The sequence below is a fragment of the Taudactylus pleione genome, unplaced genomic scaffold (genome assembly GCF_031769625.1).
Source record: "Taudactylus pleione unplaced genomic scaffold, aTauple2 ptg000454l, whole genome shotgun sequence".
Classification (NCBI taxonomy): domain Eukaryota; kingdom Metazoa; phylum Chordata; class Amphibia; order Anura; family Myobatrachidae; genus Taudactylus; species Taudactylus pleione.
This window is the reverse complement of record NW_028284856.1, coordinates 2,171,427-2,196,825: the sequence shown is the minus strand read 5'-3', so window position 1 is coordinate 2,196,825 and position 25,399 is coordinate 2,171,427. Positions and strand designations below refer to the sequence as shown.

At 42.3% G+C, this 25,399-nt stretch overlaps 1 protein-coding gene across 3 annotated transcripts in view; it reads left to right on the top strand.

Moving 5' to 3' along the window:
- The window catches only part of ALPK1 (alpha kinase 1), a 184,988-nt gene that overhangs the window by 139,427 nt on the left and 20,162 nt on the right, over positions 1–25,399 (top strand). For all 3 annotated transcript variants that reach the window (XM_088448335.1, XM_088448333.1, XM_088448334.1), the window contains exons 5-9: positions 7,408–7,606; positions 12,392–12,451; positions 16,616–16,702; positions 21,895–21,971; positions 23,865–23,960. In XM_088448335.1, the coding sequence (XP_088304461.1) occupies positions 7,408–7,606; positions 12,392–12,451; positions 16,616–16,702; positions 21,895–21,971; positions 23,865–23,960 (519 nt within the window). The remainder of the gene's footprint in view (positions 1–7,407; positions 7,607–12,391; positions 12,452–16,615; positions 16,703–21,894; positions 21,972–23,864; positions 23,961–25,399) is intronic.

The following is a 25,399-nucleotide window of genomic DNA, read 5'->3' as shown; positions in this document are numbered from 1 at the left end:
CGCTTTGCGAATAAGACGCACTGCGCTCATGCGTTGTGTAATGTGACATGTAGGGCACGGAGGATAGATGTATGTGGACACATCTGTTATGTCGCAGTTACTGTATCTCTACACACGTTAACTCTACCAACTTACGCGTGTCCACTCCTGCCGGCCACCATTCCATTTCACACGGTATCAGGAGTGAATCTAGTATTCACAAAAATGTATATATGAACATGATTATTCGATTTTTGTACATTAATTTAGGGCTCTTATAGAGTCAGCTCATTCAGTTCGGTTTTACATGTAGCACACAAATACTGTACAGCTTTATTTAACACTGCTATTTAGAGTTGCACTAGGCCGCACCCCTACCCTGAATCTGCTTGTAACATGGTGTTGCCAAGGTACGAATAATGTGCACCTTTTACACCTATTTCATATAAATAAACCATTCCTCCCAACTGTCTAAAAAAATTGAGAGCCACTTTAGGGAATCTGGTAACTCGAGGCCAGTGTGACCCGGAAATAAGCATATAACTGACAGGACCGGTTCTAGATATTGTGGCGCTCAGGGCGAAAGTTCCCAGTTGGCGCTCCCTCCCCCAAAATAAAAATAAAAAACACAACATTTTTTTAGACCGCGCTCCTCTGCGTGTGCGTGTTTTTAGAGAGGAGGCGTGTCCTTGCGGAACACCCCCAATTCATCACACTGTGGGGCAGCACTTGCGGAGGTGCTGGTCTCCCCCCAGCTCTCCCCTCATGGCGAATAATTGCCATGTGCAGTAATGCGCCTTACACAGTCTGTCTTTATAACACATTATGCCACACTCAGTAATGCCCTTTATAACAAATTATGCCACATGCAGTAATAACCTGTATAACACATTATGCCACACGCAGTAATGCCCTGTGTAATACATTGTGTCACACACAATAATGCCCTTTATAATACATTATCTCCAATTCAAATTACGCCACACAGTAGTCTTATTCATGTTATGACACACAGTGGTGCCCCTTTTACACAATGCCCAAATTAGTGCCCCTTATACACAAGGCCCACAGTAGTAGTGCCCCTTATACAATGCCCACAGTAGTAGTGCCCCTTATACAATGGTCCCGGTAGTGGTGCCCCCCATCCAGTGCCCCCATTAGTAGTGCCCATGCCCCCTATAGTAGTGCCCCCCAGTGGCAATGCCCCTATAGTAGTGCCCCCATTGGTAATGTCCCCTATAGTAGTGCACTACTGTGCAACCAATTGTAGTGCCCCCATTGGTAATGCCCCCTATAGTAGTAGTGCCTCCTATAGTTGTGCCCCCAGTAGTAATCCACCTGTAGTAGTGCCCCCATTGGTAATGCCCCACTATAGAAGTAGTGCCTCCTATAGTAGTGCCCCCAGTAGTAATCCTCCTATAGTAGTAGTGCCTCCTATAGTATTGCCCCCAGTAGTAATCCCCCCTGTAGTAGTGCCCCCAGTGGTAATGTCCCCTATAAAAGTAGTGCCTTCTATAGTAGTGCCCCCGGTAGTAATGCCTCCTATAGTAGTGCCTCCAGTAGTAATCCCCCCTGTAGTAGTGCCCCCATTGGTAATGCCCCCTATAGTAGTGCCCCAGTTGTGTTTAACCCCCTCCCCCAATCTACTGCAGCACCCCGTAGTAAACTTACCATAGGCAGTCTTCTTTCTCCGTCGGCTGGGCTACTGTGACAGAGGGCAGCAGGGTGTTCATTGTGGAGTGCAGAGAAGCGCTGCTGCCGGGAAGCTGGGACCCAGCGCCTCTTCAGACAGCCCGGCGCCTGTGTCAGGATCATTACCGCAAAGAGGAGCAGATCGGAACCCTCATTTAAAACTGCCTCCTATGTGATGTCACGTGTGCCCGCGCAGTGGAGGGACTGAGACTGCAGCACTCTGCAATACCCTGGAAGCGGCATTGCTAAGCTCCCCCCACATGACATCACTGCTCACATGCTGCTTGCCACCCACCGCCCGCAGGATGCGGCCGCCGGGTCAGTCAACATCTGATGACTATACGGCCACGGGGGGGTGCGGGGACGGTCCCATTTTTTTTTCTAGGCACCTTTTATTATTTTTTTCCTGGGCACTCAACGGCGCCCTCTAGGAGCCGGCGATCCAGGCGACGGCCCTGTTAGCCCGACCCTAGAACCGTCACTGATAACTGATTATAAAGCTGTTAATCATTGTACTTATAAAGTAGGTAGTCCTTCTGCAGATTATCAGTAATAAGGAGGGTGGATACTTATCCGTATATGTAGAACTAATAATGTCCCTCTTAAGATGGTTATTTTCTTTTTTTTCCTTCTTTTACCAAAGGCTCCTTTGATTATGGAGTGGCCACATTAGGTGCTGGATTCTAAGTCGCACACAAAGCCTCTATATGTGCGGCCCGCACATATAGAGGCTTTGTGTGCGACTTAGAATCCAGCACCTAATGTGGCCACTCCATAATCAAAGGAGCCTTTGGTAAAAGAAGGAAAAAAAAGAAAATAACCATCTTAAGAGGGACATTATTAGTTCTACATTTACGGATAAGTATCCACCCTCCTTATTACTGTTAACTTGTGATAAAGTAAGCAGCGCCATCCTTAAATTTTTTGTTTCTCCAGTATGTATTTAGATCTTTTAGGGAAGATTGTTTTGGAGGGGCTGCAGCTTACATAGAAGCGCCAACAGTTTATCTGATCACTCGATTTATTCTTCTGCAGATTATGTTAATAAATGTAATGCAAGGCTTGAAGAGACTAATTTGACCCCTGTAGTGTAAATATTGTTTGTCCCCTTCTGAAGGTTTTTTTTACTTTACACGAGTCCGATGTTAGGCTATGTTTATGTAAAATGATTGCTGGGAAAACCCTGGTTCCAGATTGTATTCCAGGTAGGACTTTTCGTGAGTGCGCTGACCAGTTTTGGGTATTTTTATTAGGATTTTTTTGCTTTGTCATGAGCTCAGTGTATTATTTGAGATATGTTAAAACTACTTTGATGGTTCCAGTCCCTAAATGCTCATCAGTATCTGGTGTAAATGACTATCATCCCACTGCTCTGAAATCATTAGTTAAGTGTTTTGAGAGAGTTATTTTGGGACACTTTAAGAATGGCGTTCTGGTAGGTTTTGACTACCATCAGTTTACCGATTCTGTTCTTATGGTTATCCACAAAGTTCTCTGTCATCTAGAAAACAGAAACTCATACACAAGGTTGTTGTCTGTGGATTATAGTTCTGCTTTCAGTACCATGCTACCTGCTGTGCTAATTGGCATGATTTGCGAGATTAATATTTGTGCCCCCATGTGTAATTGGCTGTTAGATTTTTCGACTGATTATCCGCTATCGGTCAAGATGGGTGATGCACTTTCGTCTGAGCTTATATTAAATAAAGGAGTGCCTCAAGGGTATATTTTAAGACCCTTTTTATATTCTTTGTATACGTTCGATTGCATTTCAAGCTCAGTGTCTAATATAATTGTGATTTGCAGATGATACTACAGTACAGTTGTAGACATGATTACTGGTGGGGACAAAAAAAGTTATAGGAAGGAGGTAGAGCAACTTGTTAAGTGGGGGGAAGTATAATTGTTTGCTTTTCAATGGCAAGAAAACCAAGTACTGTAGGTAGTGATAGATTTTAGGAGAGCTAGGAAAACTGCCCCACAGCCATTATTCTTGAATGGTATGGCGGTAGAGATAGTCAGTGGATTGACGGTCTTAGGCATTAAAATTACTGATGATTTTTCTTTGGTCTTCTCATATTTCAGCTGTAGTTGGGAAGGCTCAGCAACACCTTTTCTTCTTAAGAAGACTGTGGGGAGTGGGTTTACCGAGGCATAGTCTTATAAACTTCTATAGCTGTGTAATTCTATAGCTGTGTGGTACGGGAATTCCACATGTTGTAAATTTGAATCTCTGTCAGAGTTGAAGGATATTTTGTTAGGAGAAGCAAAGCAAAAGCTAATAAGATCATTGCTGATCCTAGTCACCCATGTCAGTCCCTTTTTCCTTACTGCCCTGAAACGTCATACCAGCAGGTTGCAAAATAGTTTCTTTCCATCTGTAATGGTTAGTCTAAATTTCTAATATTGCAACCACCTTGTTTTATCTCCTTGTTTTACACACATACCTGAGTTCCAGTTGGGAAGAGTAGATTACATATTCATTGATTATTTAAGGCCTGATTCAGAATTGCACGCAAATGGCCACATCTGCAATCTATTGCGCTATGCTTTCGGCGGGAAAGTCCAACTATTTAGGGACTGTCCTGCTGTCCTACCCACAGTGGGGGGAAGTTGGGGGAGGGCACTCACTGTTGCTCTGCAGAGCAGCAGGTGAATAGATGCTGTGAAGAATGTTGAGAGATATGTGCAAGCGTTCAAGGCCATCTGATGCCAACATACGCATCTCTGCAGATCTGTTGGCTATTCAAAGTAGCACCCACTTGCGGTAAAATGGGTGTTACTGGGTGGCAACAGAGTATTCAAACTTAGTATAAGTCTGCTATAGGAATGTAGGTGGAATTATGGTCTGTTCAGAGATGAGTGTACGCAAAGATCCAGTGATTTATGATGACTCTCTTGCACAAAAGATTTGTGTGTGTATAATATATAGGCTCAGAACAAGCTCCCCCGGTCTGAACAGGCTCCCTGGGTTAAAGTTCTACCCGCCTCATTCTGCTGTGAGGTCCGACCGGGACTCCAACCACTCCATTAGGCATTCCACACCAATTGCCACATCTCTGTGAAGTTTTCATCCAAATCCATCAAGTGGAAGGCCAAGAACAGGCTCCCCGCGTCTGCCCTGCGTCCCTGGGTCAAAGTTCTGCCCAGAGTACACCAACGGGAGATCTGACCAGAACTTCAACTCCCTAGTGTGTCTTCTGGGATCCAATGTTTCCACTCTGTGAAGTTTTCGTACAAATCCATCCAGTGGAAGGCTCAGAACAGGCTCCCTGTTGCCCACTATTCACAAACAAACACTACCATCCCTGGGTCTTCAGGATACAGCCCTTTCTTGGTTCTCATCCTACCTATCTAATCGCTCTTTCACTGTTTGCTTTTCTGATTCTGTCTCCTCTTCACTACCTCTGTCAATTGAAGTACCGTAAGACTCCGTCTTAGGTCCCCTGCTTTTCTCAATCTATACCACCTCACGTCAAACTAATTAGCTCTTTTGGTTTTCAGTATCATCTGTACGCAGACGATACGCAAATCTACCTATCCTCCTCAGATTTGTCGCCATCTGTGCTAGACCGTGTCATTGAATGTCTTTCTGCCACTTCATATTGAATGGCATCTCGCCACCTCAAACTTAACATATCCAAAACAGAATGAATTATATTTCCACCAGCCAACAGTAGTTACCAACCTGATATCTCTATCACTGTTGATAACTCGACAATCAACACCACCCCACAAGCCCGTTACCTAGGTGTCATCCTTGACTCTGAACTGTCCTTTGTTCCCCACATTCAATTTGTCTCAAAAGAATGTTACATACATCTAAAAAACATATCCAAAATTCAACCATTTCTTACACAAGACACTGCAAAAACTCTAATCCATGCACTCATCATTTCCCGCATTGATTATTGCAATAGTTTCCTTTATAGTCTTCCCAAAAACAGACTCTTGCTGCTACAATCCATTTTGATGTAGCTGTGAGGCTGATCTTCCTCGCCAAACATTCATTGTCTGCTGATCCGCTCTGTCAGTTTTCTACCGTATTCATTGTAAAATAGTTTTATTTACACATAAAGCTATTAACCAAACCCCACCAACATACATCACTTATCTCAAAACATCTCCCAACCCGATCTCCGCTCTGCACAAGATCTGCGTCTCTCATCCACACAAATTACTTGTTCCCAAACACGGTTACAGGAATTTTTTCGGGCTGCACCCACGCACAATAAGACTTTCTGCTAGTCTCCAAACATTCAAGTGTTCCCTGAAAACTCACCTCTTCAAACAAGCTTATCAGATCCAGAACCGGCCACATAACCTTCATAGCTTCCCTATCTAATTACATCCCTTCTTACAGTCCACACATACTGTAACCTCACTTATTTTCACTTTCTTCGCTTTCACACCCTCCTTACCCTAGGCCAACTTTCGTGTTTGACTGGATCATAAAGCTCACCAAAAACCTCTGCAATTTTGCTGAACCAATTTGCAATATATAGCACCGTTCCTTTTGTATCAACACCTATTTCCGTATAAATTGTAAGCTTGCGTGCAGGGTCCTCTTACCTTTATGTCTGTCTTTCACTACCCAGTTTGTTCTATTAATGTTGTTTCCAATTGTAAAGTGCAACGGATTATTCTGCACTATATAAGAATATATGAAACTGTTAATAATATTACTAAAATTCTGCCCAACGTACACCGAGAGACCCGACCGGTACCCATACCCCCCCTAAAACCAGACCAGGATCCAACTGGACCACCTCGCATTGGATTCATCCCAGTCGATGCAGGGCTGTCCCAATGCATAACCGGACAGACAAACAAACACACCAATTAATTTTTTTATATAAGGTAGGCAGATATTGGCAGATGCTCTGAATCAGCACCTTAGTGGGAGGAGGTGTGTTATTCATTGCCATACAATTATTTTACATTTAAGGATTATAACGATTACTAATAACAGTTTATTAAAACTGTGCAAAACATTGTGATGACATTCTCAACATGTTAAATTTGTTTGTCTCAGAAAATATCTTTATTATTGGTTTAAAACCGTCATGTGTCAATGTCCTCAGTTTCATGTTGAAACAAATAGTTAAAATATTAAGCAACACAATGACATTGAGAAGTTCAGTTCCGAAAAGAGTATTGAGGGCCTGATTCAGCAGCGTACACAATTGCGAAAGCAGCTGCGATTTCGTACGAAAACGTAGCTGCGAATATATGGAAATGCTTGCCAAAGCACAGTCTGCATAGGGACGCCCACTGCTGCTTTCTCATATCCGTCCAAACTCGCTTTTCTATGTAAACATCGGCATTATCAACGCACATCGGCCCGTCATGCAGCATTTACAGCAGGTCTAACCAGCTGCAGACACTGCATTACTTGTCGCACGCAATGAGTACTCAAGCTGTGTATGCAACCGCAGTGGCTAATTTATGCACGCCCATGCAACGGCATTCAAACAGACAGGCATACCTGCATTTTTCTGACCACTCCCCCGTCACCACCCCCAAACACTGACAGCCTGCGATAGATTTCTTTGTGCGTCCGTAATTGTAATGCGATCGCTGTGCATATGCAGAGCGGCTTGTACGCATGCGCAATGGCAAACAATCAGTCAACTGTGTCTGTAATCACTTTTGGGTACGCTGCTGAATCAGGCCCTGAGACTGTTATGTACAAATTGCATGCCTTATTGATGTTGTTATTATTTCTGATGATAGGTGTTTTTGAAGGCTTCTATCATGGTTGCTGACAGTAGAACTGCTGCTGCCATTGTGTTCCTGATTGACCGGTTTCTATACTGGGCTGATGCATCCAGAAAACTGTTGTCTGTTGCCAAGGCTTTGCACAAGACGTGGCCATCCGCACCAATAGCGCCACAGGTGGTTATACGGCAAGCTCGTGTATCTGTAAATTCAGGTGACGTAACTCTTAGTTGATCTTACTCTATTTTCTCAGCTTAGTCCCAATTAGGAACTACTTGACTTTCAAGAGGACACTCTGTGTCATTATAGTGATGACATTCTTCTGAACCCAGTGGCATCTTTTGAAATCTTGAGCCAACCTCCCCTTCCTCTAACAAAGGAGGAAAGATAAAGAGTTTCTGAGCCAAAAGAGATAGAGAGATTTGTGAAAGGGCGTGGAAAATACTAATTGGGGCTTTTGTCCCTAACAAATATTCCCTGCTGCTTTCAAACAGGGTATCTGAACTGCATAACTTTTGATCAACAGCCTCCTATATCAGCCTCTACACAACATAATCTATTCATTTTCTAAGGGCTTCTTCCTATATCCTGTTCAGTAGGACCACTTGACTAAACAAACAGTGCCACTAACCAAACACACGTTTCTCTCTAATGTGCATGTATTTTGCTTATTAGTTTCTTTTTGGTAATTTTATATATTTTATTTTTTATATTTTTATAGTTACAATACCTAGGTTCTGGTATTATGGTTATTCAAATGATCCCTTTACGTTTTGTGCCCATCACTGGTCCACTAACTCTTGCTGGCAGCATGTTTTTGGTGGCCACTACACTCCATGTCTGGGAAAAGGAAGAAAGTCCTGTGATGTCTGGCTTTTTTCATATAGACAGAGTGTTGTTCTCCTACATCACTTTGCCAGCTAGAGGGTGCAGATGCAAATGAGCAGTGGTCTGTTTGCAAAGCAATGTTTTTGGGACTTACTTTTACCTAGGAAATGGAATTATTTTTCAATTCAAGCATGATTTATTTTTGGAAAAACTAGCAGTACAACAAGGTAGTAAGTGAAGCGTAGTGGGGATATTGATATCTTATTGGTATATTTTCAGCACTACCTACAGTTTAATGCCAAAAAATGCTAGATCTTGCACATAGGTCTCAAAAAATCCAAAGGCTTAATATAGTATTAATGGCACTATACTGGAAACTACTGAAGAGGAAAGGGATCTAGGAGTCACTATTTCAGGTGACTTAAAGGCAAGCAAACATTGTAACAAAGCAATGAGGAAGGCAAGTCAGATGCTTGGTTGCATAGGGAAAGGAATCAGTAGCAGAAAGAAAGAAGTGATAATACCACTGTATAGGTCATTAGTACGTCCTCATCTCGAATACTGTGTTCATTTCTGGAGGCCCTATCTCCAGAAAGATATTAATACATTATAGACTGTACAAAGAAGGACAACTAAAATGGTGCAAGGTCTACACCACAAAACGTACCAGGAAGGACTAAAAGATCTTAATATGTATAGTTTGGAACAGAGAAGGGAAAGGGGGGACATGATAGAAACGTTCAAATATATAAAGGGTTTTAACAAGGTAAAGGAAGGAGACATTCTTCAAAGAAAGAGAAGTATTAGAACAAGAGGACATGTTCTGAAACTGGAGGGTGGTAGGTTCAGGGGATATTTGAGGAAAAATTACGTCACAGAAAGGGTAGTGGACGAGTGGAATAGCCTCCCATCAGAGGTGGTAGAGGCTAAGACAGTAGAGCAATTTAAACATGCATGGGATAGACAAGGATATCTTTCAGAAGAAGTAAGGATCAATAAGGGCTGAGGTAACAATATGTTTAAAAATGGGGCAGACTAGATGGGCCAAGTGGCTCTTATCTGCCATCAAATTCTATGTTTCCCTTGACTCCCCATTTTACCAGGACAAAGAAAGTACGCTGTTGTAAATTACAAACACTGTCATTATGTCGGATAAATGAATAGTGCAGAGGTTCCCAAAGTCTGCCATTATAGTCCACATTTTAGGGATATCCATGCTTGAGCACAGGTGACTTAATTAGTACCTCAATCCATTTGATTTAACCATCTGGACTCAAGCTTGGATATCCCTAAAACGTGGACTGTAATGGCGGACTTTGGGAACCTCTGGAATAGTTCATTGGCAAAAAAATGAAATACATAGGCAAAAGTAATTGTGCCATGTAAAGTCACACCTTTTCTTGTACGAAGATGAGGTCATGGGGATGAACAGAAATGACAGGCATTAAAGTAAATAAATATTGTGTTTTGGAGATGTTTTCCCTTTTATTCGTGCAAATGTGTCCCACCGCAAACAATGGGAATTTAGGATTCCCATTAATCTATTTATGCTTCAGAGTTGTTGTTAGAATAGAGTAGTATCTGTATTTCCAATTGTTCAGTCATAAGATTTGCCAATATTTCTATTTGTAATGAAAAAATATATTGCTAGTTACCTCTCCTTATGAATATACCAAAATATATCAGGCAGGTGTCCTTTATAGTAAGAAATACAATTCTAATGAATAAGTTTAAAAAATCTTTAAAGGTGCCTACACACATTCCGATTTATTACATGATCTGGCCGACTCCGACGCATTGGAACGACAGATCGTGTAAAAAATGCCCAAATCGTGAGTCCCCACACAGGAACCGGGCTAAAGCTCACTCATGAGCTCCATCTTCCGGCTCCTGCAATGGGTGATGGGAGAGACGTCATGACGTCTCTCCCATAATTCAGAGCGGGCCGGCCCGGTAAGTGTTTTTTTTTTTTCATTTTTGTAAGTGTGTCTTTATTTGCACTGCTGGGGGGGGACCACTACTGGGGGCACTGCATTGTGGGGATGGGTTTGACTACTGCTTGCAGCACTACTGGGGAGGGGACCACTACTGACCGGGGGCACTGCATCGGGGGACCACTACTGGGGGCACTACTGGGTGTTTCCACTACTCGGGGCATTACTGGGGAGGGACTACTACTGGGGTCACTGCACTGGGGGACCACTACTGGGGGCACTGAATAGGGGGGGGACTACTACTGTGGGCACTATATAAAAGGCACTACTGGGGGCACTGCATAGGAAGGGACTACTACTGTGGGCACTGCATGGGGGACCACTACAGGGGGCACTGTATAAGAAGCACTGCATAGGGGGCATCACTACTGGGGGCCTGCATAAGGGGGACCACTACTGGGGGCACTGCATAGGGGGGACTACTACTGGGGGCACTGTGTAAGGGGCACAGCAGGGGGGGACTACTACTGGGGGCACTGCATAATTGGGACCACTACTGGGGCCATTGCATAGGGGGACCACTACTAGGGGCACTGTATAAGGGGCACTGCAGAGGGGGGCAGTTATTGGACATAATTAAAATTGTAGGAGGGGGTAGTTATGGGTCATAATTGTGTGAGGAGTGGGCAGCATTTAAATACTGCAGTATAGCTTAATGGCCCTCGGATTCGTTTAATTTTTTAATGTGGCCCACACTGCCTTAAAGGTTGAAGACCCCCTTCTCTATCACATGTAGTATGCAGAATTTTAGCTCAAGCAATCACAATAGAAAATGGGAGAGAAGAGTAGAGTACTCTCATAGTGTAGAATTGTAAACACATTTATTTGTACATAACACATACACACATAAAGATTTGTGTGTATGCGTACATATGTGTGCATGTATGGCACTCCCGGTCTTATTGCAAAAAGGCTTGTATTTGTAGCAAAAAAAGTCACATTAAAGTCAACATTTCGGTGTCCTTATTCACATTTTTCCAAACAATAACGTAGCATAAAATTGGCATGTCAAACATGAGGCCCGAATAAACATTTTATGAGGCCAGACAGTATGGGCCCACATATATATAATATGCGACCCGCACCCCTGCCACGATCGTAGCTCATCTCAAGGCAGTGTTTACTTTAGTTAAAGCTGGCAACGCTGGTCTCAGAAGACTCTGATCGCTTCAGAGGCCAGCGTTCCCAGTGATGCAGCGCGCGGATGACGTCACCCGAGTCTCCCACAACGAGAAGAGCTTGCGCCTGCTGCACTGGATCTAATTAGATCTAATTAGATCCAGTCAGCGTCAGCGTGTATGCGGGGCGGTGGGAGTGAAGACGGCGCGGACTGGAGCGGTACCCAGTGACCATCGTGAAGATAGGTACTGTAAGTACTGCACAGGTGAGTGGGGCCTGTTCTATACTGGGAGGGGGCACAGCATAAGGGGCATTAAAGGGGGCACAACATAAGGGGCATTACTGGGGGCTCTGCATAAGGGGCACTACTAAGGACATTACTGGGGGCTCTGCATAAGGAGCATTACTGGGGGCTCTGCATTAGGGACATTACTTGGGGCACAACATATGGGCACTACTAGGGACATTACTGGGTGCTCTGCATAAGGGGCACTACTAGGAACATTACTGGGGGCTCTGCATAAGGGGCATTACTGGGGTTCTGCATTAGGTTCATTACTGGGGGCTCTGCATAAGGGGCATTACTGGGGTTCTGCATTAGGGTAATTACTGGGGGCTCTGCATAAGGGGCATTACTGGGGGCTCTGCATAAGGGGAACTACTAGGGGCATTACTGGGGGCACTGCATAAGGGTCACTACTAAGGACATTACTGGGTCACTGCATAATGGGCACTACTAAGGCACTGCATAAGGGGCATTGCATAATGGGCACAAATTCAGGGGGCATTGCATAAGGGGCACTACAGAGGGCACTGCATTGTTTTTTATTAATAATAAACCTTTCAAAATTGCATATAAGACTTTTTTTTTTTTCGTTGCGGCCCACACACTCTTTGACATGCCTGCCATAAAACATAACGATACCTACATATATATACTGTATATGCACAAACATCAAGTAAATTATAATAGAATAGTTTTACAAGGTCATCTTTATGGGGGGTTTTTTAATAACAACTGTGTAAACATCATTCACCGTCATATTTTTTTCCTACAGGAAAGCTTTTGAAAGCAGAATATATTTTAAGCAGTTTAATAAGCAACAATGGAGCAACAGGTGAGACGGATGCATGGGTCCCAGTGATAAAGCAGTTGTGTATTAAGAATATCAGCAAATCTCTTTGTCTTTTAAAAACAGCTAATTTATTTAAATTAAAAAAAATAGAAATTTCTTGGGGCTAAGCTAATATGACAAGTTATTTCTGCATCCACCTGAAAATTGGAGGCAGATTGGAAATCCCTAATGATTCCAACCTTTGTGGTAGTACTAAGCAGAATATATGAATGTATTAATGTATTTCCAGAATTTATGGGATACTTGTGCCACTTTAAGGTACATCTACCAATTACATCTTAACTGATCGACTCCTCTTGCTACTGTATGACCTACATCTGACTGACTTTCCTCCCCATCCTATCTTCTACTCCTTCTGTCTCCTTTCCCCATCATTCCCCCACCATATTAGAACCTAATAAGGGGTACATTTATTAAAGTGAGAGTTTTTAGAAGTGGAGATGTTGCCCAACCAATCAGATTCAAATTAACATTTACCTAGCACCTTCTAGAACAGGGCCGGCCAAAAAGTCGATCGCGATCTACCGGGTTGATCGCGGAGCTCCTGCCGGTAGATCGCGACCAACCTGCTGTAGTTCCTGGGAATGCTGGTCTCTGAAGTGATCAGATACTAAAGAAGCCTCTGATCGCTTCAGAGGCCAGCGTTCCCAGTGATGCAGTGCGCGGGAGCATGAGTGACGTCATGACATCACCTGCATCTCCCGTGATGTGAAGAGCCTGCGTGCCTGCTGGATCTAATTAGATCCAGCCAGCGGCAGGCAGTGGATGACTACACTGGAGTGCTGGCCAGGTAAGTAATGCACAGGAGAGGGGGCACCAGTACTGGGGGCACAGCGTAAGGGGCATTAGAGGGGAACAGCATAAGGGGCATTACTGGGGCACTGCATAAAGGGCACAACGGGGGGCACTGCATAAGGGGCTCTAATACAGGGGGCATTGCATAATGTTCACAACTACAGAGGCATTGTTTAAGGGGCTCTAATGAGGGCATTACAGAGGCATTGTTTAAGGGGCTCTAAGAGGGCATTGCATAATTGGTACAACTACAAGGGAACTGCATAATGGGCACAACTACTGGGGGCATTGCATAAAGGGCACTACTACTGGGGGAATTGCATATAGGGCACTACTACTGGGGGCAATACATAAGGGGCACTACTGGGGGCATTGAATAAGGGGCACTAATACAGTGGGCATTGCATAAGGGGTACTAATAAAGTGGGCATTGCATAAGGGGCACTACTACAGTGGGCATTATATAAGGGGCACTACTGTGGGCATTGTGTTTAAGGAGCACTATTGTGTGTCGTAACGTGAATAAGGGACACTACTATGTGGTGTAATGTGAATAAGATTGTGCTGTTGTGTGGAGTAATTTGAATTGGGGATACTATGTGTGATTTTGCCAGGACATACCCCCACGTTCCTTGCTGTGAGGTCACGTCCTCTTTTTTTTGCATACCACGCCCCCGTTTTTGGCTCAGTAGATCACAAAAAGGTTTTAAGTTTTAAAAGTAGATCACCGAGTCCAAAAGTCTGGCAACCCCTGTTCTAGAAGATAATAGCTAGAATCTGATTGGTTGCTATGGGCAACATCTCCACTTCTAAAAACTCTCACTTTAGTAAATTTACATCTAAGAGTTTCCACTGCAAATTTGTATTTTAATATGTAGTTATATGGTAAAATTTACTAAGCGGCGGTTTGACGGCAGTTTCTATTCTATTCTAAAATGTGTTTTGATGGCAGTTTTGCAGCGGTTTTGGCCTTAGTAAATCTGCAGAAAGCAAAATCGCCGGAAAACCACAGTCAAAACACATTTTAGAATAGTATAGAACAGAGCTGTCATTTAGAAACCGCTGCAAAACCGCCACCAAACTCCCGGGGTTTAGAATAGAATAGAAACCGCCACCAAATTTCCGGGGTTTAGAATTGAATAGAAACCGGCTTCAAACCGCCGCTTAGTAAATTTTGCCCATAGTATCTTTACATTTCAGTTCACAGGCTTTGTGAATTTCTAAGTACAGTAATTCCGAGAACCTGCCAGCCTCTTAATAAGGAAAACATTAGATGGAAAAAAAAGAAATGTGAGGTTAGAAAATTGGGAGCATTACAAAATTATATTTATAATAGTCAAGTTAACTGAGTTTGTTGTAAGTGTGAATTTAGGCTTACATGCAATAGCCACTCAGTTTTATTTTTACTTCCCAATTCAGTATGACGTGGATTGCCATATTTTAAGGATTGCGATAAATCTCTGTCCCTGTGAATCCCGTCCGCAGTTTTCTCACTGTATTTTTTGCGAAAAATTCAGTGACAAGGTGCCCGCACATGTGCCGAACGACTCAAAATACCCCCCACGCGCGCGTGCGACCGCGACCCCCAATTAATGCTCATAAATAGGGCCCTATTTATCGAGCTGTTTGTTACATAAAATAATGCATAAACTGCAGTTTCTGCATAATTTTATGTATCAATCCTATGTACTAATGGCACAATGCAGGAGATTTCATAGAAATCTCAGGCAAAGTGCTAATTACAACTTCAGATCGAAGTCCCTATTATTATCAATGGGGACTACGATCTGAGCCGTATGTACTAAACTCCAAAAAGCAAAGCCCCAGTAGTTTACACCATCTACAGATGGTGTAAACAGCTTTAAGCCTATGGAGGCACCAGGTGCAGGAGAGAGATCTTTCGATCTCTCCGCCACATCCCCCAGACGACTCTGGAAGCTGACACTGGAGCTTATTCAGACTTGCTCGCAAGATGCAATCGCTTGCTGGCAAAAAGGGGCCGGATATTGTAATGAAGTGCTCACACTGCATCGCGTAAGGACGCCCACTATGTTTTGGCGAGCTACGGCAAAGTGCGCTCGCAAATGTCTGAAGACGCCCCCTTGCTACTCGCAACACACGTCATCTCCGGGAAATGAAGGATTAATCGAGACCATCGAGAGCCATCGGAGCTGCTCGCAGCCCTTGGGGTTGCCTTAGCCTGCCGCAAGCACTGTGGTCAGTGCGGGCTGAAATACATTCAGGTGATTTGTACCATGACGCTACTTTGTTAATTATGCATGCCTTTTAAACAGCGTTTTGACACTCAGACACGCCTGCGTTCGCACATCCACTCCCCCGTTCACAAGCACCTTGCCCTGTTACCACCCACAAACTGCACTATCTGTCACTCAAAGCAGCGACCTGATAGTGGCTTACGAGCTACCAAAATCAGATCGCAACAAATGACTTGTGCACTGCGAATTATACGAATGCGCAGATGTGTGAAAATCGCAGCGAGCATGCCTTAGCAAGCGGGTCTGAATGAGCTCCACTGTGCGCATTCGGGTTTTCAGCTTCCACAGGTGGTGTCTTTCACAAACGCAAAAGACTTCTACTAAATGCCGGGGATATAACTCGCAGGGACAGCGGTTCCCACAACCTCTGTCCATGCGAGTTCCCCTTTGTACATAGCGGTGATATTTTCATTAAAAATGAAAATTCCCCCTGCAATATGGATAGATAATTGCGACAGTTCCGCGATTATTAGTACATAGACCTCTTAATTACAATATTATTATTATTTATTATGATTACTATTATTATCTCTGTACTAGAGAAAGCAGAGGTGAGAGTAATGATGCCTGGCAGTTTACCAAGGTTTGTTGTATGAAATACTTCAAGGCTGGTTTGTAAGAGGTTGGCTGTTATCATCTCCATCTGCTTCTTAGATACAGGTCAGCTGGATCCTGGATTCATACTAATCTGTTAAAATTAGGGATGTGCAGGCTCGGTTCTACTCGGTTCCGTTCGGTCTTTTTTCCCGAATCTTATTGGGTTTCAGCTGTCACGAGTTTTGGATAGCCAATAAGATTCGGTAAAAAAAAACGAACAGAACCGAGTAGAACCGAGCCTGCACATCCCTAGTTAAAATAGTATTCAGTAGAGCAACATTCCAACCACAAATTTATGGAAAATTTGATTCATAGGTCATCCGAGCTCCGATTGGGAAATATGTTTATTTGTTTTTCCCAGTGTTGATCATGTAAACATTTTCACAGCATTCCACCATTGTCATTTGGGGGATTGTGTATACTGAGGTATTTATGCTATATTTTTACCTTTATCTTTACTTATTCTCTCAATAAACAGGTACATGGCAATATTGTGAAGAAAGTGATAGGCTTCTAGTTCAGTCTGTGTGCATACAGATCCGAGGACAAATCCTGCAAAAATTAGGTAAAGAATTACTGTGTACTTGATTTCAGTATGTTTTCCTACAGATGATGACAATATTGTATAGAATTTACAGTAATAGTAACTAGTTCTTGTTTTTTCTATTTTAAGTGGTTTGTCATTTGTATTGCTCTGGATTTTTTTCTCAGTAAATGCTCACAATAGCTATATTTGTCCCAGTGATTCTTTACATATTACTGTAACTGTTCAAGTTGATAAATTAGCTAAAGGGAAATCTATGTGTATCTGTAATCCTGTGTGTATACATGTTCTTTCTTATATTACCGTTCTCCATCCCAATTGTATGCCTGAAGACTTCAGGTCATTACAGAATAATATGGTCCACTGGAGCCACTCCTCTAGGTCAGTGCTTCACAATCTCTGTCCTCAAGACACAATAACAGTCCAGGTGTAAAGTATATTCATGCTTGAGCACAGGTGACTTAATTAGTACTGTACCTCAGTTATTTTGATGTAACCGTGTGTGTTTAAGCATGGCTAACCTTAAAACCCAGACTGTTAGTATGTCTAATGGACTAAGTTTGAAAAGCACTGCACAAATGCTTTCCCAAACTCTCCTCAATGCACCCTAACAGTCCAGATTTTAAAGATATCCATGCTTGTGCACAGATGATATAGTCAAGCTGACTGAGGTACTAATTAAGTCACCTGTGCTGAATCATGGATATCCTTTAAACATGGACTACTAGGGTTCCTCGAGGTCCGAGTTTGGGAACCACTGCTATATCGGCCTGATTCAGATTTGGGAATAGAGGGCCTGATTCAGCAAGGATCGCTAATAAGCACACAATCGTCCGATTGTTGCTTTCTGCACATGCGTATGCATCGCAGTGCGTGTGCGCGAACTGGCCACTGCATTCGCAGTGACTACGCAGACCCATCGCAGAGTGATTGACAGAAAGTGCAGTTTGTGGATTGTGACAGGGGGGTGGCCGGCAAAACGCAGGCATGCCAGTGGGTATCAGCGCGTGCATAAATCAGCCACTGCGATGCCATACACAGCCTGAGGACTCATAACATGTGATGAAATTAGCAATTCCTAAATATGGTCAGAGCTTGTGCAAGTGTGCGTGAGGCTGCGATGGTACTCGATTGTACCGATGTTTTCGCAGTCTTGCTAAACATTACGGATGTGTGTAAGGTAAAGTGGGCATCCTTATGTTGTGCTCCAACAGCATAGCGATCGCAATGGATTAGCATACTATCGTAGTTGAACTGTGTGCGTAATCGCTATTGCGTGCGCACTTGAGATCCGTAATCAATCAGGCCCAGAGTAAGATAAACCAAGTAACTGTACACCTGGACTAACCATTTTGCAATGCAAGGAGGGCAAATAGTAACATTTGTTTGCATGTGGGGTAAATACTTGCTGCTTTGCATGTAGCCCACAAATGCTGGGCAGCTTTATTATTACACTGCAATTTATGTCAGTTTGGACACTCCCCTCCCAAATCTAAATCTCTCTGCACATTGTACATCTGCCCCAGCTGCAGTGCAACGTGCTATTACCAAGATGCACAGTTACTTGCTCTTTATTATGGAGCATACACACGGTCAAATTTCTCAGATCTGTCAGATGAACGATTTCAACGATTTTACCAAAGATTCGTACGATTGAACGATTTTTGACTGCATTAAAATGATTGGAATTGTCCAAGTCTGACTGCAAACACATCAGATGTCAGATATCGTTATCTGACCATCGGGAACGCGCATCGTTTATCGCCCATCGTTCAGGCATGTCAGATATGTCAGATTTCCCTTCAGATATGAACGATTTTTTAAATCGTTATCGTTCAGATCTGAAGAAAAATCTAACAGTGTGTATGCACCATTACTCTATTCCCAAATCTGAAACTTGCCCTCTGTATTGTAAGAGAAAATAATAGATATACAGAAACATCTGCATGATTTAAGAAATCTGCTGCAGCACAAACTGCTGCAGCACAAACTGCAGAAATCTGCTGCAGCACAAACTGCATATGTGTCAAGGATTTCTGAATGTATTTGGTATTCTCAAACAGTGCTGTAAATGTTTTCAAATGCTACCTGCGTTTAAAAAAAAAAAAAGGCAAGATAAATGTGTCCTTCATAATAAATATTTTTCGAAATGAGAAAAAGATTTGGAGTGTCAGCTGTGCACCTGTTTTATAGTTCCCCCATACTTCCGCTGCTTTGCCTGGACCCTTGCTAGTCAACATTATTACTCCCAGTATCGAGGAGAAACCGAGTTGTTGTGCTAAAAAGCTTATTTTTTTATTTGTGATTGTCCAGAGCACTATGGCTCTAGCTGCCGAAATAAATCATAGAACCATGGAGATACCAGGTATAAAACAAGTGCTATCTGAGGTACACAAACAAATGAACTATATGACAGTAATTTTTCCCGCTGAGATTAAAAAAAAAAAAAAATAGTTTAATAATCCCATTTTGTCCTCCCAATAATAGTTTCTTCTGGGTCTCTTCAGATGACCAACTCAGTCATGCTATAATATGTTGCTGTTACTTTAGGGGCATCACCTTCAGTGCCACAACCAACTTGTAACCAAGTTCCTGTTGATATAGAAACTATTGATAGATCTTTTCTGTCTTCTGGGGTCAGTAAGTTATCTGCAAATGGACATTAAACCAGGTGGTTTTTAAACAAGACACTTTTGTTTGATAGCTTCATGCCAAATTTCTTTCATTATGGGAATCCTCTGGCTGGCAACTCATAATCTTTCCATCAAACGGAACACATCCACTATATCATTCCTTTATGGGCACTGAAAGGTTTATTGTAATGGAAGAAGTTAGATTCCCCATGGTACACTGTTGGTAAATAATTACAAAAGCCTATCTTTCGAGAACGTTGCATGTCACCGTTCAGAGCCCCTGTCCTATATATGGACCTATCTCATAATGTATTCTGCTCCAGCCAATGGAATCCGACTTCATTCTGTTACGGCTGCTATAATACAAACCTGCACTGCAGGGGATGTAGTGATTATCACATGGGGGGAGGTTAGGGAAGGTTACGGTTAGGCACCACTAAGGGAGGGTTAAGGTTAGGAAAGGGAGGGTTAGGGTACTTACCAGCCCTAGTTGGGATCTTCACTGTTCGGGCTTCCGGCGTGTGTATTTGGTCTGCTGGTAATAGATCCGGCGGCATTACCTACAGATTCCGTGACATTAGGCATTGTAAGTAATTACAAAGTCCAGTTCTAACTGCTGCATCTTGGCTGATCAGCAGCTACAATTATGTTCTCTCTTTACTTAGTAAGAATAGGAAGTATAGTCTGCCTAAATCAGTGCCTTGACATGTGGGATAGACATTTGCTGAAATTTTGCAACATTAAGTGAGCTTACAGAATATGGTGTGCAATAGTCTCCATCTTATCCAAGATTGGGATATAAATGGTGGGGTGCTTGTGTTATACAATCGATAGTTGTAGAATTAGTAATATTAGGGTGTCCACAAAAATAAGGGGCATGAATCCAACAGCCACTAGTTAAAAACATGAATATCACACATTTAGAAACTAACTTTAGGCACCAAATTTATCAACAACTAAAATTTGGTGCTATGTTAGGTCATCGTTAGAAACACTTAGGCCTCTTCACTCTGATAAACATAGCTCCCACGTGCCCATAGCTTCAGTGCATAATAATACAGCGCCCATTCTGGTGGCTAGTATAACAAGAAACGAAGTTCATCCTGATGAATAGTATGAAAGGCAGAGACCATTTTTTGGCAAATGTATCATGAAAATTTAGAAATCATAGCACTCTATTGTAGCTAGTATATAAAGTAGATCTCGAATCTGGGTTTTTAAAATCACCTTCCAATCTTGTAGCTAGCGTGTAACGCAAACCTACTATCTGGTAGCTAGTGGTTACAAAAGACCTTCCATATCCACCCCTATGATGTACCTACCCGTTCCCTCTCTGCTTTATGCACTTTGCTATGTGTAGCACTCTGTTTATTGTGATGATGTGGAAGCTATTTCTATGGTGTTCTCTGGCAGCCAATTGGAGTCATGTTGTTTCCTGACACAGTAATCACAGTAGCTCTTCCTCCTAGCAGTAGCCTTGGCTCTGTCCAATTTTGTCAAATAATTGTGTCTCTGATAACTTGGCTTGTATATAAAATCCAGAAGTTTGGCACATCTGTAGAATCAAATGTAACATATGGGTGCAAATAATTGTGTCTCTGATAACTTGGCTTGTATATAAAATCCAGAAGTTTGGCACATCTGTAGAATCAAATGTAACATATGGGTGGTTAGTATTACCTGAATGGTAGAATCCCTGTATATGGACTCCTATGCTGGAATGGGATGGTAATGCTAAACAGCCGCCAGTTCAAATACCGACAATGTGAGTCTGACGGCGGAGGTAGGTAAAGCTATCCCTCCCCTCTCCCCGCCTAACCCTAACCTCTCCCCAGGGGTGCCTAAACCTAACACTCCTTCCCCGCTAGCTAAACCTAACTCTCCTGAGGGGGTGCCTGAACCTAACCTCCCCCTGGGGGGGTGCCTAGCCCTAACCCCCCTTCCCCTAGCCTATCCCTAACCCTCCCGGGGGGCTACCTAAGATCCCCAGGAGCCCCCCAACCTAACCCTCTCCTCGCGGCTAAGAAGACGCACGCTCCGGACTTTCCTTGTTCGGCCCGCGTCGTTCTGGATTCCAGCGGCGGGATTATGATAGGCATCAGTATCTTGACGCTTATCATACATCCCTACCCAGCATTCTGCCATCGGGATTGTCTGCTGGTCACTTAACTACATCCCGTTTGTACTAGTTGGGGGTAAGAATTTAGGATTACAGTTTAACTAATAATCACTTTTTATGAATGTGTTCACAATCCTGAGGACAGTATATGTATTAAAAGTGTTATGTTTCATTTTCACAAACAAAGCCAAGTTTCCACTAATTTGTATTTGCACACATGAAAATGTGTATATTCTACTTTTCAGGGGCTGTTTTATGGGCTTACCCGGGAAATATTTTTTGGAATTTATCAGTTAAAATAAGCAAATAGAAAAAAAAATTACCCTAAAACTAAGTACAGTAAACATGTCAGTATTGTTCAGGACCAGTGTAGATGTACTCTCCCAGCTCCCAGGAAATTACTCTAAAATGTGACCAACTATGTATTCCTTGTCTGTGACATTGTTCTCCTATGATTGCAGGCATGTGGTACGAGGCAGCTGAGCTGATCTGGACCTCTCTTGTTGGCTTTTTTGAACTCCCCATACCTGACAAAAAGGTAGATCATACTGCACCTCTACTAGTGGTACTATGATTGCTGCTTTGTAGACTTTCATTCATGGTACAACATCAGAGAGATGGGAGTAGTTTGGTGTGTTCCCTCCACCTCTGTAATCTTTTATTTTTAAGAGCTAAGTGATAGCTTACCAGTGAGGCATTAAAGCAAAGGATTTAATGACAGGCCAGTCCCTTGTGCAATCATACGGCTCTTTGCTCTTCTCTCTGATAATGAGATGCAATGAGGAAGTTTTAGCTTGCTGAGTAATCTTGGTCACTAATTACTGTTTTAAGTAATTGATCAATTATTATAGTCGGGAAAAGATGCAGTAGTGAAACAAGGAACAAATAATCCTTCCCTTTGCAGTCACAGTGTAAAACCCATCCCTTGCTCTAAGCAATTTGCCCAGCAGAAATAGATAATTTTTCTCATTGCCACTAGATCTGTTTGTATAAAAGAGGTATCTTAAACAATAGACATATGCTAAAAACAACTAGCTAGCACCAAGCATTCTTGGTCTATCACCTGTCATCTCTGCACAAAACATTGCTGTCATTAACACCGAAGGCAATAAAAACAATTTTCCAGAATCATTGGAGGCAATTGTATAAGATAGAATTAACCAGTCATTCATATTCGGGGAACTTTGGTCTAATCAACATAAGATCAACAGTCCAGCAGGAAATAAGCTTTGCATATAATGTGCTTGATGCCATTACCTTCGTTATAAAGATTATCAGCCTTTTCCTGCTAAATTCTTAATCTCTCATTAATTCAAATGACAAGAATCCTCTTAAATATCTAAACAATCTGGTAAATATTAACTTTCCTTTACATTGCATGCAGACATTGTGCAGTGAAAATGTAATAAACCTATAGGATTGGATGCAACACTTCACATTTCTTAGTAAATGGACACCAAAAATGTCATCTTAAAGAGACCATACTACAATTGCAAATGGATTCTGCATGACATACAGTACCATAATGTAGAAAACAAATATATATATAATGAGTACCAGGATAGGAGCAAAGATATGGCATTGTATGTAACCTTGTGGCTTCCTCACTGCAGATAATTCCACTGTTCTCTACCATTCTGTATCCCAATATGTTTCTTTCAGTATTGCAACTGGCAGAACGTCTAGCCTATATAGGAAAAACGCCTTTCAATTTGAAACCTCATCTATATGAATTATTGATAAACACCTGTATATTTGCAAATGTTCATTAGTACCTAATTTTCTATAAAGCATTTGCCATTTATCTTAAGTGGTCGTCACATATTTATAGGTATCATTCTCTGATCTGTAAGGACTAGGGTTCAGTTTACTGAATAGAATATTACAATATTTGTTCTAGATCTCCCAGCATAAATATAAATGGCTTCACATTATGTTTAGGGAGTTGGGTTGGATTGTACAACAACTACAGCTGCTTTGACTGCATGTTTCCACACACTGTGTCATCAGGACACCAGATAGTGTCTTCACACGGCCTAAGCAGCTGGACATGCTGGTCACTGGCTGGGAAGACATTTCTATTCAATAACAGATCATCCAGATGCACAGAATGTGGGAATTGTTGCACATGACTTCACAATCACCAGCAACAGGGCCTGAGAATGTTCCTTTTAGTCGTGATGAAAGTAAGTGTACTTCTTGAGGCTATATTTTGTCTCAAGCAGTATTAATGCACAAACCCAGCCCAAGGAATATTGCAGCAGAAGACAGAAGAGGGTATTCATTATGAACACATACAGTACATTACAAATAACAACATTAGAATTGGCACAATGGGACGTATTATGCCATATAAAGTGATAATGGTTCCAATTTACTACTGTCCATTGTTTTTAACAACTTTGTCTTTGATTTTGTATACTTTTATAAGGGAATATCAACTTCCCTTGGTGTTTTAGCTGACATCTTCATATCCATGAGTGAGGAAGACTACCAGAGGTTCAAACAATGCAGCCACGTGGGCTTGGTAGGTCATTAAACACCATTACTATACATTTTAAACAACTTTTTTTTTCTTTTTGTGTGCCCTCTTGAATATTTCCCATTCTATTCCAATGCTAGTTTCATATGAGAACAAAAAAATATACCCGTGCAAATTATAGTATGCCCCAAAATGTGCACTTTGCTACATCTGATCACATATTGTACTTTATTCTTTTTTTTTTTTCTATAATCTTGATACTAAATGAAACTATATTTTTATCAGCATTCTACAATATTTACTTACTGCAATGGAAAAGGTTTTTACCAAGAGTTGTGGTTAGATAAACCCAAAGGACTGAATTCTGATTTCACTTTGATTTAAATGTTATTACTTCCAGGAGCTACAATGAAACTAAGACTTTACCATTTAGGCCCTTCCTCATTAATGTCACCGTATACATTATGGGTTGGATCATTCTCGTGTAGGGCCAAATCCTAATCTTAGTTTCCTACTTTTTCAGAATGTCCAGGAGAGTCCTGAAATATTGTGAGACCTCCTGGACTCCAGGGAATGTAGGCTAACCTCCTGGATCATCGCTGTGGTTCCTGAGCGGTCAGCTTGTGCTTGTACAATGTTATCAATTTAATGTAACATTGCTATCTTTCCTACACTGTTCTGCCACACCATGTATACATCCTCTGGCTGAGTGCCACCCATGCATAAAGCCCCTCTGTGGCATGTTGTGCCCCAAACTATAGGTCACTTGGTGGTGGTGTACATGCCCATGACTAGTACTAGACACTCCCCACTGGTGCAAGACACAGCCCCTTGAGTGGAAAAGGATATGCATGCTGTGCACACAATGCCTAGTTGTTAATTGCGCAGTCTCTTTGAAATTATTTTTTAAAAGTAGGCAATTATGCTTCAAGTATGCAGAGTTTGCAGTTAAACACTAAAACATTTTGACGATTTAGTTCCGCTTGATTGATTGTTTTTGTTGTTGATAACATTTATTTTGTCTAACTAAAATTTAAGCCATATAGGTAAAAAAATGTATGCCACTCTTTTCTGTGGAGTATGTGCTACATTATATCCTAAGGAAATGGGTGAAACGGGATTAGTTCCAGGGGATAATTCGCTATCCTATATCTATACTGTTTTCCCAAATCGTTTTCCGACAAGATATTCATTTTCAGTTACACACAAGAAGATAGGCCCCCATTTATTAATAATCACATTTGCAATGCAATCAGGGCATGTCAGTACCGCCCATGATCGCATTGCAATATGCGATCATATCGCCCGGGACATACAGGGACACGGATTTCGAAAAGAGCCCGTCCCTGCGATGTCTCCGGAGAGCTGTCAGCCAGTGCCGGGGCTGCTGCGCATGCGCAGTCCTGGTGACTGGCAGCCATTGCCGAGGGAGGGCTACAGCTGCTAACGCGGCTAGTTTACCAATATTGGTACATCTGGCAGCA